The following is a 17,225-nucleotide window of genomic DNA, read 5'->3' as shown; positions in this document are numbered from 1 at the left end:
CTTTCCAATGAGAGTAAGGACAGTCTAGTTTCCAACTGCTTGCATTTAAAAAATTCTTTTTGATAAGATCGTGAACGAATAAGATTTAAAGACCATTCTAAGATTAGACGCTACAGTTTTGTAGTCTACTCAGCGCTGTTCGCAATCTAAGTAGTGCAGACTCATGGGGCAAGCAGGCTGTGTTCTAGCACGCGGCACTCGATGGAGTGTATCTTGACATGACAGCTATCTTCATTAATAGATAGAAAATAAAACTCACCACAAACGAAATCTCATTCAAAGCAAAAGCCTGCTTTCTGGTGGACATGATTATAATGTCATGATTATAATGTGGAAGCCACTTCTGATCGAGACCCATAGTCTGTATAGCTGAGCTCCGAATTTCACGCCGATGATGAGCAGATGAGTATGCATTGTTGTTCGCCACAGAATGGTATCACGTTATAAGCATAGGTGGGCAGTACCGCGGTACTTTTTCGGTACTGAAACCGGTACCGTCGGTACTTTTGAAGTACCGAATTAAGTTATACTTTTTTCAAGAAATTTCAGTCGGTCCCGGTACTCGATGCTTTTCAGGTGATTATTTCGAAATTTTAACAAATATGTTTCAAAAATACATGTTAATTAATCCTTAATACTAATTTTAGCAACTGTTGATATTTGTTAATCGAGAAATGTCAAGTAAAATTGCAAGCGATTAACGTCACATATGTTTTGGCCTGGAATAACCTTTACCTGGCCACAATAGCGGCAAACATTGCATTTGCAGCAGCATCTTTTCCACATAAAGTAACGGCACCGAGTACCGACAAAATACCGAACTACTTTTTCAAATAGTACCAAATACCGGAATTGTCGGTACATTTTTTTCCAAGTAGCCTACCGGTACTGACGGTACTTTCAAATACCGACTGCCCACCTCTGGTTATAAGTCGGTAAATCAATTCTGCTGATCCGAGACAGATGCCAATGCCGCCACGAGGTTAATCGCTAGGGAACTACACCATGTCATAATTACCCCAGTCACTTTTCAAAAAGCTGTTTTGTAGGGTCGGTTGCCATGATGCCAACTTGCCATTTGGTAGCACAACTTTAATGTTGCCGTTTTGTACGTTTTAAGCCCTTGAGATTTTGCCACTTTTTTCTGTTCGTAATTGTTCGTGAGCATCTTCTTTATTGTGCTATAACTATAACAGTTAACATCGTAATTTTCACTCCGCACAGCTAATGGCAAAAACAAACAATGTGATACGAGGGCTTGCTAATCAATTACGACAAAGGGCGCTTTGAAATATATTTATTCGTACGGTGACAGTGGTGAGCTTTTAGTTACCCTGTACTAGTCCATAAACTTGGTTTTCTCAACTGCTTTTGTTCAGTAAAATTGAAACTTTACGTAGCATGTTTCACGCCCGACTTAATGTAGATCTGCCCAGAAAGCGAAGATGGGACAGTTTAAAATTCCTCACTTTTCATGAGAAACTATTGTTTACCATTTCGGGTCAATTCCAAGCGTATTCTCCCTTTGTTGATTTATCGGTCTGATGATTTTGCGGCTTGTCGAATGAAGGTTCCGAGATTTTTTCACTAAATGGATGAATGTAAGGTTGACCGGGAGTAACCCTGCTGGCAATAATTTGCATTGCGATAATACAAAACATTAAATAATAGGTACATATACGTACTTAATTCTACAAAGGTGTTATCATACGTTGTAGCCTATGGGTATATTTCAGTTTATAATACTGGAAAGTGGTAATAATTCCCATTCTGTCAGGTGTTCGATGTACCATGTATTTCTAAGCCTGCGCTATCTGCATTAGGCGCTTTGGGGTGAAAGTGAAACAGGCACTTGACTGAGCGTAGTAGTGTTTATGTTCTTTCACTTGTTTTTCAGAAAGGTTTTGAAGCAAAATTTAAACTGGTAATTTAATTTCACATAAACATAATGTCAGAGATGTCGGAAGCGCACCTTGTGACAGTATACCGGGCAAGGAAGTTAATATGTTTTCGATGCAAGGGACGTCTAATTTCGTTGCAAGTCTTAGTTGCGTTAATCGAAGACAATTAAAGGCGTGATTTGATGACCTGATCAGAACGTCGAAAATGTTAACGCTTTGGTCTGAAGAATAGCCATACAGTGATAATTGACGGAACAAGTTATGTGTATGTGGATCAGCGGTTTTGGCTAGTTCTCAAGTAGGTAAGCGAGATATAAAGTAATCTCGTGGGTAAAAGAACCGTGCAGCCTAGGTTGTACACATTTCTATTGTGCACGTATGTCGCTTCCTGCATTGGCCTATTACAAAACCATACGGTATAAATCAAATGTGTTGTAAACTTCAAAACGTAGTTAGTTAAAAGAGCTGGTAAAGGGCGTGCTTTCAGTCGTTTATTTTTGTAAATATGCAGTGTCTGCGACAGTTTATAAATATAAACTATACAAACAAAGCGCCATACATTGGTATAAATTTGTCATACGTTGGTCTGTGAAAGGAGAAAGAGGGCTTTAGGTTAATTTTTAACCCCATAGCGGTTTCAATGACTGACTGCAGCCTGCAGGCTACATCACTGTGTAGGCTGCGCAAAGTTTAGTCAGCGTAAAGCTTCAATATAGATTACAAATGCTAGTTATACAAATAGCTGTCTGTTTCTGAACGTTGTGTGCTGACAGAACGTAGCGTGGCTAGATGAAATGACACGTTCGTTTCCTGAGTAAATTACTGCGTATAGTCAATCCGGTAATCAAGATGTTGAGCTCGAGTTAATGCAGTTCCAGTATTCTCCCGGTTAACTGCAGGTTACGTCAGATAACTACACCATGGCGTTGATACTAATGACCAGCTCTTTTCTTTCTCACGCCATTGCAGATGTTGTTTTTCTCACGGTTGCAATTCTTTGTCGGCTTCGTGAAGAAAATGAGTTAGTAGAAATAGTCTTTATGTGATAAACTTATATTGTGAGCCTTGAACCGTTACCGTATAGTAGAAGAAACCTGTTCAAGTACATGCGGTAAACTGGTTAAAGTGTTTCTGGTTTTAGGCTGTATTATTTGCAATAGCCGTCAGCAGTTCATGTCTATATAATATTTTGTAAACTGAAACGCCATGAACTGGAAGGAACGTTTTTGATGGCAGGGTACGTGAGGTAGTGGTTGGCTGTTATGCGTTTACCAAACTAGCACGTGAGTGTCACATAAATTGAAACTTACTAGCTAAGAAAGGCCTGAATTTTGATGCCATCACCGAGGGTCAAAATGGTCTCGCCTGTACAATGAACTCTTCCATCTATACATGTTTTAGCTCGCCAGTTGCTATGATACCAAACAACAACGTCGTATGTTAACAACGTATTAGAGGGCATAACTATAAAGTTAATAACCGGTGTATGACACGTTTTTAATATTTCCATCATGGAGAAGCAGTAAGTTACTAAGACTTAGCTTGAAATCATAACGAACAAATTAAGGGACTGACTTGGATTATAAACGGCTGTGAAGCTATAAATAGATAACAACGGAAACTCATCGTATGGTTTAGTATCTTACCAGCCGTAGCGCGGTTCAAACTTGTTTGATTTCACTTAGTATTTGCCTTCAGGTAATACGAATACATATAAAATGCGATCGTGGCTCTTGGTTGTCTGTTAATCTTCGAAGACGCCCGAACAAACGGTTTAGTTTTTATTTGCGCCTTTGTGTACTTCCTTCTATGAACGATTGTGATTATAGTCAACTAAGCGTAATGTTTTGACGCCTTGCTCCTATAATAATTATACATACCTAGTATTGACTGTGCCCGTAAGTCAAATAGGAATAACGTAGTTAGTTCGAAAGATGCTTATCGGAAAACGTACTTATGGAATGAGTTGCTAGTGTGGTCGGCTTTTAAAACACAAATCTTGTAGAGATGTTAACGCGTTAACATCGTTTTTGATGGTTTAAATGTAGAGAGAAAGAATTCATGACTGAAGTCAAAGTTTGAACTGATAAAAAAGGGAAGGTTTTCTTATCGACTGACTAACTGATAAACCCGTTGTTACTGGTTAGTCTACAGTTTGTAACAAATTGTGTGGAAACCGGTAACTGACAGACGTGAATATCGCAGTAAAATAGAGTGATCAATTTCAACGTCAACTTTGCTGTCTATTCGTTGTTGCCTGTACCCTACAACTGGGCAAGTAACTGTTCAACTAGAAACCAGCACAGTTAAGTCGTACAGGTCAGTTAATATTCTCGTTACTTTCATTAATGTCAAGGCCCTGGCTTAATTCGTGTCTGATTTGTGGAATGTGTATGCAAATGGTCAGTAATAGCGTCGTTACTTTCTTTTTGATAGTTATACTACTGTGTTGGTATACGGTGTGAAGAAACTTAATGAAAATGAAGCACAATATAAGGTTACGTCAGATACGAAGTGTGTCTGTTCATTCGTCGCGATCATTTTGTTTCTGTTGCTTGCTTTGTTTTTGTATTTCGGGAGACGAGACAAATGCAGCGCGAATTGCTCCCACCCGGTTGGCATTTAGATGAAATTACAAAATTTGTTGCTTTGGTGTTAAAACCAAAAAAAGCAACCGAGAAAACGAGAACATAGATGAAGCATGAGCTTTATCCTCAGAAGTGTTTGTTGTGACGGCTTCCTGTAAAGCGCAAGATAGCTTGGAGAGATTGAATAATTGGGAAGTTGCGTCACGTGAAAAGTAAACTTGGTAACACTTTTCACATCTCGTATGTTTTTACAATAACCATGCATAGAATTATTGCAGGCAACACGGACACCACTGCTTGTCGAAATTGTTAAAATAGTTGGTACGTGCGAAGCGAAATAGACCATGAGCTTAGAAGTGGTGTTTATATTTCAACACTTGACGTCACGTAGTGTCTGTTGTAAACATTTTGCGAAGTTTTACGTCACGCATCCACGCAAACGCCCCCCGGCCACAACGCTAATTGAAGCTAATCGGCTTGAAAGCGATATCATGTCAAAGTTGGTTTAATCCGTGTCTGCAAACTCATGCAATTACTCAGCAGGTTTACACTATACACCTAAGCATGGATTTCCTGGGGAGAAAGGTTATTTTAAATCGAAACGAGGGTTTTTGATTTATTTTTTCAAGTATGTTTCTTTTTGCCAGATCGGGCCGCATGCCCAAAACCATAGCAGCTTTATTGCGTATTCGAAGCAGTTGTTTTTATGAAGTGAAGATAGTGGAAGTGTCAAGTTATATGATGCGGATTTATAGAAGATTTCGACTGACTCGGATCGCCGTCTCAGCATCCAGCGTCTTCATCATCACAATCCTCTTCATCAACATCCGGAAGAAGTCTGGTGATAAATTAATCGCCGTAAAAGAGAAAGCTGAGCTTGCTCAAGATGAGCAGGAGCAGAAGACGGACACATCCTATCTGAAGCTTGCTATGCCTGCTCTTCCGCGTCCTGAGGATCACGATCCCAACGGACTCGGAGAAAACGGAGCCTCGGTTCGACTCCTTCATTTGAGTCCGCAGGAGAAACAAGAACAGGAAGACAGCATCAAGACTTACGCTGTGAATCAGTTTGTGAGCGAAAAGATCTCTCTTCACCGTAAGCTCCGAGATCCTCGACATGAACTGTGAGTATGAGATGTTTATAATTATCCTGTTTTGTCATCTCTATTCCCGAAGTATCACTCTCTGCAAGACGTATATACCCGTATGACAGATGTCGGACTGCTTCATCCTACTCCGTACTACAGTGATCTTTGTCTTCTAGAATGTTTCGGGTTAACAGCTTTTGGGATGTTGTCATGAGGAAAATTACTAATTTGTGAATTGCTTTTCGGGAAAGCATTTATGTCCCTTGTAACTCACTATGTCCTCTGCGCTTAGTTTGCGTATTGCGGTTTTGTTCTCCGCATTATTCTCATTCTGTGCTTATCGGGTGATGCCATCAAGGCATGACCTCGGAGAAAAATATGCGGTCCGGCCAGGTTTATGAGCTTGCTCCTCCGTCATTGCAAGTTTGCGTTACAATGGATGCCTTATCGACCATATGCGTCTGGCCGGATGCGAAGCCGTAAATTGCGTAGGTCGACGATCGAAAATAACCTCGATGTTTGCCGCACTCGATTCCCTTTGTTGTTTCTCGGCGAATTGCGCCTTCCCCTTATTAAGCTTCTATCTATTTCCTACGTGCATTAGGCCACTACATACTTTAAATGTGATGGCGTCATCGGCCCAAGGCAAGTATTTAACCAATAAATATAATCAATAGTGGCCATTTAGATGGCAAAAGAAAATTTTAGCTTCGAAAATCGTCGTTATTCATGAACAAATAAGGTTTATATGATATTCAAATGATCAATTGTTTTTAAGGTACACTCAGCACTTTTCGCAACTCGTTAAATTATTCATTGTTTTACGTCGCTACAGCTACATGATTAAATGTCAACGTTACGGCGAACGTACCTTATTGTACATAGAAAACCTGACAACCTTTCCACTGATGAAAGTTAAAAATGTGCGGTTGTTTTGCATGATATCTAAAACTATGACCATAAGCCGTTTATTTATCACCCACTTACAGTGTAGTTCGCGTGTTATTGGTTTTTTAAAAGTTCCTTACATAAACTTCAGATACAGATTATGGTGTAATGACGTAAACCAGCTTACCGCAACATCTGACCTTGCAATTTGCTGGCGTGTTTATAATCTCTATGCGGCCAATTCTCTTTTATACAAAACACTACAAGTATATACCTTAGGTACGATTTAACAACCAAATGTTGATGAAGAAGTATCATAAGTATACCATTGTGGCTTCGTTATAATCCTTTATGATGAAGTTATTTTTAACATTTTCTTGGAAAATGAACCGAATATCGATCACAAACGCTTTATTGATTAGTGAACTTATTTAGCACACATTAATCACATTACCCTAGGTTTTCATCCTTCCGTCACTCGTCTGTAGTTTGGAGTTTTTAGCGTTTCTTTAACGATTAAGTTCTTCTAAATTGGTCTTATTAGTTTTGGCAGACACTTCTCAAATTGGCATTTAGCAAAAAGCAAATTAAAATAACAGACATGTCTGTGACGTGACCCTGTGACCTTACCAGATGTCGTCAGAGGGCGCCGTTTGATTATGGAAACTTGCCTACTACGAGCGTCGTCATAGCATTCTACAACGAAGGATGGACGACATTGCTTCGAACGATATTCAGCGTTCTACACAACTCGCCAAATGCACTACTTAAAGAAATTGTGCTGGTCGACGATTTTAGCGACAGACGTACGTACAAAAAATTTTAATTTTTTGTTTTGTTCGAATCATAAAATAAGCAGAAGCTTTAAAAAGTTTTGTTCTTCTAGTGTTTATGCTGGTTCTGTATGTATGCAGTCAAATGTGCAAAACAAGGTTACGCCTTGTATAGTTGGAAGTTTGGTGGAATTGTAACGCCTTAAAAAACGCTGTTGCAATCCAATTTCGCTCAATATGCAAGTTAGAAACAATTTCAAAATTTTTAATAAACGGGCGCTTTTCTTTAAGTTCTCGTTGGATGTAAACACTTAGCACTCCGTCTCTCTGTGGGTCAAAGCAAACTCGACAGTAAGCGAACATTCTTGAACGAAATCCTCTAATTAACGGTATGGAAACTTTCTCTAAATATCATTGCTTTAAATAGCTTTAATGTGTAAAATATCAACACATTCCTGGACGACGAATGCTCCGACCTGTCCGGTTAAAACTTTCCAATGCAAACCATTTTTGAGGGGATATGCGGTAATTTTTGACCTTAACGTTAATCGTTAGATCGTTAATCTTCACAAAAAGAGCGAAATGTTCGTGATATAACATTTTTTCGCTACTATGCCGGTTTTGTTCACCTACATGTAACGTTTATGTATGAAACCAATGATAGACGGTTGCACGATCCTGTACTGGTTTATCCTGCTTCATAGCCAACTGAATGTTTGAAAACAAAAAAAACTATGCGCGAAAGTCTGCCCCGCTGAGTCATGCTTTTTTGCGTTATTTTACCGTCAAGTCAAAGTTTAAGATTGTTGATCATTTTAAAGATGCTTTTAGCTCATTGGCATATATGATAATACAAGAAACTTGTGCAACTAATATCAGGCTTAGCGCTTTAAATGTTTGCTGGTAATTTAATTTCAACTTTGCGTTTTCAGCTCATTTAAAGGAGCCTTTAGAAGATTATTTAAAGGACGTGGAACGTGTTCGTCTGGTTCGAACAACCAAACGCGAAGGCCTGGTCAGGGCACGACTGCTCGGCGCGTCCCACGCTAAAGGTGTGTCCCAGTGTTGAACAATCTTTGCATGTTTTTAGGCTTGAGAAATTTCTGCATGACTTTTGGCTTAATCTTTATTTTAGTCCTTTTTGACGTCATTGAAAGGTGGGAAAGTACAATCACATAAACCAGCAAAAGCTGACAATAAATGAATTTTCACAAAAATGAAAATAAAGAAACGGCGTTTTCGAATTGATACATTCTTGAAAGTATCCTTAAAGCCTTGCGCACTTATTTCAGGGGATGTTCTCACTTTCCTGGATTGCCACTGCGAGTGCATGCAGGGTTGGCTGGAGCCGTTACTGGAAAGGATCATGGAGGACGAATCGGTCATTACCGTGCCTGTGATTGACACCATCGACTGGGACACCTTTGAGTGAGTGATGCTTTTTGAGTTGGTTCGACTAATTATGTGCTCAGCTACGTCAGTTGAGCGGGGAGTTGATTATTACTTCTTGCTGCGTGGCTAACAACCAAAAGTATTAACCCACCTTCTATGAATAAATATAAACGTTATCGCTTTTGTTGCACCGTCTCAACACCATTTATGGGCATGTGTACATGTAAGACCTTCTTGGCGAGCGCGGTACACCACCTTGTGGAGAGATTTAACAAGCTTAATTTAATTAAAAATACCTGAAATGAGGCAACATTACCATATACAGCATGATAAACTGATTGAAGCTTTGTTTCATGTGGGTTTGGCAGATCCGATGTTATGAATTATCTTTTCTTGTGATTTTTTTCTGGGCATAAATCTATGGAAAAAAACTTTACCGCGTAGACGTCTGCTTGTTGTGACGTCACACGTGTCCTATTCACCGACGTCCGTCATTCAGTGCTTATTTAAAAACGTTGCAAGGTGTTTATGGGAAAAACGGCTTAGCGGCAATTCGTGAGAATGTTAACATAAAAAATTACAAACTGTAAAAGCTGTCTGTCATTCGCTTATTATGTGAGGTTTGGTTGTTCGACCACTTCGCTTAATTAAATCTTATCTTAAGTTGAGACGATTTTTAACGCAAATTATGTCTCTGCGTGGTGTTTACTAAACCGCTATAGCGCGATTCGCCGCCCTGTACCATTCGCAGTGAGACCCGCCCGACAATACGCTGTTTTTAGTCACACCAACCCATTAGATAACACAAAAATATTTCTCGTCTCGATCTTGCTGGCATCGGGTGTGTGTTGTAGAATGTTATTTCCTAATTTGATTTGGACAAACCGAAGCACTTGTTAAATCTTTATTTCGTGATCACGATATTTGTGGTAGATATTCTAAGGATTTTTACTCCACAAAAACTATGTTAAATTTAACCATCGTGTTATTTTACATTTAAGAGAATTTTTTCTTACTTCCGGGTTCAGCCCATTCTTCCGGACAATCTTTATTAAAAGTTTCAGGTTATCTCGAAACAACAAAAATACTCGCCGCAAAGATCATAATCGTTGCAAACGTTCGGTATTTTTAATACCTCGCATAACATCGACATGTTACGGATTTTGAACCACTCACACAATAAAGCCACGATGCTTACTCACCTGCCAGCGTATAACGTTATCTGTTCTAGAAAGTCGGGTGCAATGTTATTGATCTCTTCGCCTCAGTTTGGTCCAAATTTTATCACTTTGCGAGTTATTTTGAGGGGCAAAGATTTCTCATATCTCGTTCTGTTGTTGTTGTTCCGCCGCAAGTTGTTTTTTATGTTGTGGTCTGTTATAGTTTACGTGTTAAATCAATCACATTATGCATGTATGAATGCTGTATAAAAAAATGTCATATATTAATGTGCAGAAAATTTTCTCTTCAGTTGAAAGAAACATTGATGTAAAGGTTGTAAAAGACGGGATGTTTTTGGGGTTTCTTTAATGCTTGTTACCACAAATTTATTCTTAAAATATTTTCTTCCATATCAGGTTGTGATAACTTACCAAACCGTTTCACCTTGATAATTTCAAAACGGTTTGTCTTTGTTCCGTCACAAACAGATATTATTACGGAGGACACGAGCCACAGATCGGCGGATTCGACTGGAGGTTGACTTTCCAGTGGCACACAATCCCGGATCACGAACGGAAGAGACGGACAAGTCCAGTGGATCCGATCCGGTCTCCCACAATGGCCGGAGGACTCTTTGCAGTGAGCAAGAGGTTCTTCGCCCACATCGGGACTTACGATGCGGGGATGGAGATCTGGGGGGGAGAGAATCTCGAACTCTCTTTCCGGGTAAGTTAATGAGGATGAGGATGTTTTTCCTCAACCTCTCTTCTCGCATTTCACTGAAACATTTCTGACCTCTTTGAAATTTACTTTTATAAGATTTTTATCTTTGTACTAACTAGACATGATTTCTTATATAGACATTTTCTCCTTCTCCTTACCTTGATAAAATTTTGTTCATGTTTATTAAACGAATTCTAACTCGTTAGATGACTAAAGTATGTTTTATCTCATCAATAGATAAGGGTAGTTTTTAAATGTTTTTGATGATTCAACCGACCACGGTTGCTCATTATTGTAATTTTTGTTTTCTCTGGAGAACTAAAGGCTCAAGCAAACTTGCCTCTTTGCTAGAAACGTGCCTGTGAAAATTTAGTGTAAGTTCTGACAATTGGCAAATTGTTCATGTTTTCATCAGATTAGAACGTGACCAAATTGAAACACAGGCAAATTTTTGAAACGAAAGTCACCTTGTTAGAAAAAATATAAATTTTTTACATTTAACTCTAAAAAAATTTTAAATTTTTTAGACATGGATGTGTGGTGGAAAATTGGAGACCATACCTTGCTCCCACGTAGGTCACGTGTTTCCAAAACAGTCGCCATACCCGCGGCCGAAATTTCTCACCAACACACTACGCGCCGCTGAAGTTTGGATGGATGATTACAAACAACACTTCTATATCAGGAACCCCCCAGCCTTGAAGGTTTGTGCTGAAAGCTTACAGAGGCAACTGTTTTTTTTTTTAAATGTTAATTTCTGTCTTTGAATTGTCACTTGTCAGTTATTATTATCTTTACTCCGATTCTATTTTAAACATTACCGACTATTTTGGGATAACGAGATCATCTTATAGCTGATATTACAAGCATGCACTAACTTCTTTCGAGTACCATCTGTGATAGCTTTGATGTTACCAATTTTCATCTTAAATTACAGGAAAATTACGGCGATATTAACAGCCGAAAACAACTCCGCCAGCGACTTGAATGTCACGACTTCAAATGGTATCTTGACAACGTTTATCCCGATCTACACGTCCCTGAAGACAAGCCTGGCAGCTATGGCGCAGTAAGACCACTATAATTGAATTGTTGACAAACTGGTTTGTTCACTTGTTCCACATATTTAACATAGGCCTGTATAACCCATCCAAGCGCTTAAATTTTGCAATGTTCACTGCTAGTTAAGTACTTATCGCTACTTTATCGCAGTCTGTAACTTACAGGCCAGAACGTTCCGCTTTTTGGAACCTGTAACTTTTCGATTATGATCTCATAATTTATCTTAGTTACGCAATAATGGAATGTCGGCGTACTGCCTCGACTATGCCCCACCGCAACAGGACCCAACAGGTGGAAAGGTTTCCGTTTTTGGTTGTCATGGCCAGGGCGGCAATCAGGTAAACCGGGTTTGGACCCCGGCGGGAAACGCGGTTGTTGTTTCTGGCAGTTTTGTCGTCAAAATCCCGATGTATTTTGCACAATTTGAAGGAAATTTCGTATGCCTGAGAGATATCGGAACCTTATTCTTACAATGTCGGCGGCAACTGTAGAAACCATCGCGTTTCCCAGTCAAGCATCTTCCAAACCTTCTAACAATATTGTTGTTGTTGTTATATTTTCTCGGTGTCGCCTTCCGACTGGTTCAAAGATAAACAACCGCCAATACCGGCTCTGCTTGCATTATGCAGTACACGGCGTGAAGCCGTTGAAGGCTTTTTCAAATCTAACTCGTACCTGGCTGGGTCGGCCTCTAACTTTGCAACACTGCTACCGCTTCAGTACACTGCAGGTTGTCCTTGTTTTTCTGCGAGAATAATTTGCCCGAAGAATTGAAGCTACTTTTTGCAAGTTCTGACTTGACTATGCGTAATTGATCGTGTCACGCTCATTAAAGTTTTACTTTAGAAACCCTTTGCTTCGCCCCAATTATAAATTTCTTCAGTTCGGTTTGTTTCCGCCTATTTTTGTTCTTAATAATTCTGGTAATTTTGAAAAGCATGTCCCCGTCTTATCACTGCCTCCTATCAACCGATAAAAGTCGGTTATTCACTCAACCAATCAGAAGGTGACACCGGTGCCTTTAATTTGCTGCATGCTAGGTTATAAAAGTCATCAGGTATCTCTTGGTATTTGTGATGGCTGTAACACTTGGTCACGTGGGTGGTCTGTTTACACGATGTGTGAGCACCGTTTTACGTAGTTATATTTAGTCAACAAATGCGCCTTATAGTTAATTTTGCGAGTTTTAACTTTGAGTTGCTGTAAAGTGTTACACCGCTGGCTAAAACCGGCTACGTCTCGCCTTCAGTTTTTTGAATACACGTCGCGACGTGAAGTTCGATTCAACTCGGAGAAAGAGATGTGCATGACAGCCATGTTAGCTGACGACACGATCACGATGAGAGACTGCGCACAGGACAACCGGCAACCCCAACGCTCCCAACAATGGATACTGGCCGAGGTAGATGATATAGTTTAGTGATCTGTGTTGTTTATGATATGTTTACGATGAAATTTTAACTGAAATATTGAACATTTTTGTTACGTCCCTTCCTTGAACTTTGTTCCCTGTTAGTTATAACTTGAATAGATTCTCACAATTCCAAGGCTGTGTGGAGCTTGGCAAGGTAGTTTTCAAATATGTGCTGTATAGTAACATCGATTGTCACTGCAAAAATGACTTACCTGCGGACGATAGTAAAGTTTTTCCACTGGAATACTTTCGAAAACATGATTCTCTTCCATAATGATCATATTTTTGTCACCAGGACGGCACGATCAAGAGCGTGCTCGCAAACAAATGCATCAAGGCAAGATACAGCGGAGATGGAAAACCGCAACTGAGCCTCGCAACTTGCGACTCCTCCAGCAATTATCAGAACTGGTATTGGACATAAGCATTGTGACATCACTATCTGGTGGTCAACGCTCTGCACGGCGCGTCGAATAAGTAGAGAGGCGACGTCATCGATTACGTCACGTAACCTTGGAGGGGGCAGCTTTTACATGGTTTTAGCAGTAAAGACACTTAGCAATGACACTGACTTTGCAGTTACGGTTTATCCAAGATCACTGTTTTCATAAAGTGCACTTAGCAAAAATTTTTCTTTGTAAATGAAACATTTTTCTCAATTAGTTTATTTACTTATCATAGCTTTCCTGGGCTCAAGTAGGCCAAATATCTCGGAAATGTACAAAAATGGAGTTACGAGCTTGTGGATTACGTTTTCGGTGTTTATGTCATACGCAATCCCCATTGGAACAAATTGTGATAAATTAGTTGTCTTTGCATCTCAGTTTTAACGTTGCAATACTTTCGTGTATTTAATGTACTTTTGCGCACTTTTTTCTGTTTCGTTAGGGCGAGTCGTCTTATTAACAAACATGCCACACTAAAGCAAAGAGGCATTTGGTTGTGCTTTCGGTTCCCGTAAGATGAAATAAAACTCATATTTCGAAAACTTTTAGACAAAATTACAACGGCATAAAAGTGGGAAACTACCCATTGAGTTAGACATCTCCGATGACCTTCGTTTATCTATTCAAATCAAGTCAGTTGTAATGCAAGAAGTACGGTCCACTTTTTGCTGAAATACACTATAATGGTTATTACCACTATACTATAACACTGGTCTACACAAAATTTCAGGTTTTGACAACTCATTTTAGCTAATTTTGGGGCGCTGAATCCGAAAATGAACTCAGATTTTTTCTATCACATCACGTTTTTGAGATATGAAATATCCCTAATTTTTGAAAAAAATCAATTTTTGCCCCCCCTCTGTTGTCAAAACAAGGAATTCTGATGCAATAAACACTGTTTTACCTGCAATAATCTAGCTTTAATTAGCAAACAAGCATTCTATATTATATTCACACAAATTTGCGTTGTCTTTATTAAAATTTCATGTTTTGGAATAAAAAATAGGCATACAAAAGAGCAACCATAATAACATCAAACGCTACATTATGCTGACGAACCTGTCGATAGGACACTGACAAGGTATTATCTGAATTATAGCCTAAAGTTCACGCAATATGCACATAGACAACGGAGTGCAGAAATTCTGAAGACACACACAGAAATAGCAAAGTGCCAAAATAAAGATTGACTCAAAGGGACTTGGGCAGGGCGAGTTCAGAAACAGTCAACAAAAGAGCTTTCATAAAATATGAACTCTTCACTTATGAGCTTAAAAATGCTCTTTTGAAGGACTTTCTTTTATGAGCAGCATCTGGAATTTCTCTTTTCAAACTCCAGCAATAGTCGGCCATCATATGACAATCCCACCGACCTTGATAACGTTCCTCCATAATTTTAATATCCTGGTGGAAACGTTCACCCTGTTCTTCACTAACTTTCCCAAGGTTTTCTGGAAACTCATCCGCATGGCTCTTCAAGTAGTGAACTTTGATGCTCATCCTGCATCCCAAATCTTCAAAACTAAGCAGTAGCTCCCTTAAGAGATCTTTATAATTTTCTGCTTTTCTGTTTCCCAAAAAATTTCTGGGTGCTGGTTGAAAAATTTCACTTTCTCCTTCACTAAACGATGCTTCTGGAGTGTAGTTCTGGAAGTGATATAAATAGTGGCAGTGGCTTTTCATCACTGTGAGGAACTGGCCGCAATGCCGAATCCAGATTTGGATATTTCAAACGATGTTTACTCTTTTTGTTATACCCTTTCACACTAACAAGACAAAAATAACAATCGTCAACATGATTTCGTTGCTCTCGCCAAATCATGGGTATTCCAAATTTCATTTGTGAACCTTTTCCTTGCGACCAACTTCTCAGACATTCAACGCAGGTCTTGCACGCTTTATGAAGAGCCCAGCTTTTGTCCTGGTCCCCTAACTTGACTTTAAAGTAAGCAAGATATGCCCTTTTTACAAACGTGGTAATATTGTATTGTTGAGACTTCAACATGAAGCATCCACAAATGTAACAAAATATATCCGGATCATTACAACATTTTCTTCTTTTGCTGGAAGCAGACATAGCTTGAGATCAAATATAACCTTTCGTTGTTAGTAGTTTTCTAAGAGCAAGTTTTTCCACAGAAACACCACTATACCAAAAACTCTAACCGACTTGAACTCAAACTTATATAGTATGAAAATACCTTTTCCTTCTACAAACCACTTTTCAGCTTGAACTCTGATGTTGGTCTGTACAATGTACATGTGCTTTATGAAACTTCTAAATAAATCTTCCTTACTAAGCAAGAATTTATTACTAAGTCAAATCTACTCCCACCAGCTGTCTTCCTACGATATTCCAGCTGCACAGAGATAGCAGCTGACCCACAGATAACGCCTGAGAAGCCAAGACAGGGAGTTCAAGCCAGCATGGAAAAACTCTACGCGAGCAATTTCAACTATGTCCTATTATGATATCATAACAGGATTTTTTTTATTTTAGAGGAAATCTGAACCAATTTATGAATTTAGTGCAAAAATATCTCTATGTTTGAAAGTTTATAACTTAGCTGTCAGAAAATAATTATATTTGACATTTTACTGTAAAAAGGGTAAAATTGGTCAATTTCATAAAATAATGACACCGATAGAAAGAAAACTTGATGTGATAGAGAAAATCTGAGTTCATTTTCGGATTCAGCGCCCCAAAATTAGCTACAATCAGTTGTCAAAACCCAAACCTGAAAAAAAAAGTTGAAATTTGTAGACCAGTGTAATGTAACACTATATGCATTATACTATGCTATAACACTATAAGGAAAATTTTCTTAGTCTACGACCAAGTCTCAGTTCAATGCAATCGTTCCAAATTTCATTAATTTTTAACATCAAACACTTGTTAATATAATATAGCTTAGAATTCTGCTTAGAATTGCTTTATGGTTAGAATTCATTCATTATCGTGGTCTTTTAAGATTCATCTCTGCCGATTTTTGTGAATTTCGAAAAGTTGCCCACCCATGTTTTCATAATTTGCGTCATTATTCTTTTAACGGTATAACAGGGACCATTCTATATACCAAAATATAGCCAATGTAACTATAATTCAGTCGCCACAATAGTCACATAAGCTACATTTTGGTATTTAGTTGCTACATTATAGTTACATTCGCTACCTTTCGGTCTATAGAATGGTTTGTAGACGAAGTGTGACAAAAAGAAGCGAGGCTGTCTTTAAAATAATTTCATCACTAAGTTTTCCAATGAACGTTTGTCACCTTTAAAAATAATTTCCCTATAATTTGATACAATTCTTTTTTCAACATTTTCCGCCAACAGAATGCTGTGCCTTACCGCTACCTAGCGGACAGGATGGCGAACGCTACAACATCACTGATGTAAGTTAAGTATTAACAAAAAGCATAGCAGCAAAACTCTTTCCGGTTAATAAATAACCGATATAAGTACGTACAGTATTACTGTTCAGTTTAAAAAATGCCTTCGACGACCACCGTGAGCAGGTCTCACCGCTATAGCGAGTTGGAGACCATTTTTAGTAGATTTGACATATTCCCGAATCATCATCCTGAGCCAACGACACTAATGAGTAGCGTAAGAATGTCCCTTCTAGAAAAAACCAATTTTCAAAAACCGAATTTCGAACGAGCCGAATCCATTTTTCGTAGTCTTTTTAATTCTAAGAACCAATTTTATTTTCTAATTATGTTTATTGGCAGCATGATTATTGCTGTTTTTGCGAGCATTGAATTGCCTGTAACTAAGTTAGGA

At 38.8% G+C, this 17,225-nt stretch overlaps 1 protein-coding gene across 1 annotated transcript; it reads left to right on the top strand.

Annotated features, from left to right (window-relative positions):
* Window positions 1-5,116: 5,116 nt before the first annotated feature.
* On the top strand, window positions 5,117-13,978 carry LOC143445536 (polypeptide N-acetylgalactosaminyltransferase 4-like). The gene is made up of 10 exons (XM_076944698.1): window positions 5,117-5,613; window positions 7,099-7,271; window positions 8,171-8,290; window positions 8,531-8,666; window positions 10,280-10,517; window positions 11,042-11,218; window positions 11,452-11,583; window positions 11,804-11,914; window positions 12,826-12,978; window positions 13,286-13,978. Exons 1-10 carry the CDS (start codon window positions 5,120-5,122, stop codon window positions 13,412-13,414), a joined length of 1,863 nt encoding a protein of 620 aa, XP_076800813.1. The 5' UTR covers window positions 5,117-5,119; the 3' UTR covers window positions 13,415-13,978.
* The last annotated feature ends 3,247 nt before the right edge of the window (window positions 13,979-17,225 follow it).

The sequence above is a fragment of the Clavelina lepadiformis genome, chromosome 2 (assembly GCF_947623445.1).
Source record: "Clavelina lepadiformis chromosome 2, kaClaLepa1.1, whole genome shotgun sequence".
Lineage (NCBI taxonomy): Eukaryota > Metazoa > Chordata > Ascidiacea > Aplousobranchia > Clavelinidae > Clavelina > Clavelina lepadiformis.
The sequence above is the reverse complement of the archived record's forward strand: the minus strand, read 5'-3'. Positions and strand labels throughout refer to the sequence as shown.

Excerpts from the sequence above, each read along its gene's own strand:
- LOC143445536 (XM_076944698.1), top strand. The coding sequence starts at position 5,120 with ATGTTTCTTTTTGCCAGATCGGGCCGCATGCCCAAAACCATAGCAGCT. Across the intron at positions 11,584-11,803 it reads AGCCTGGCAGCTATGGCGCA|TTACGCAATAATGGAATGTC; the intron begins GTAAGACCACTA and ends AATTTATCTTAG. Across the intron at positions 12,979-13,285 it reads AACAATGGATACTGGCCGAG|GACGGCACGATCAAGAGCGT; the intron begins GTAGATGATATA and ends TTTTGTCACCAG.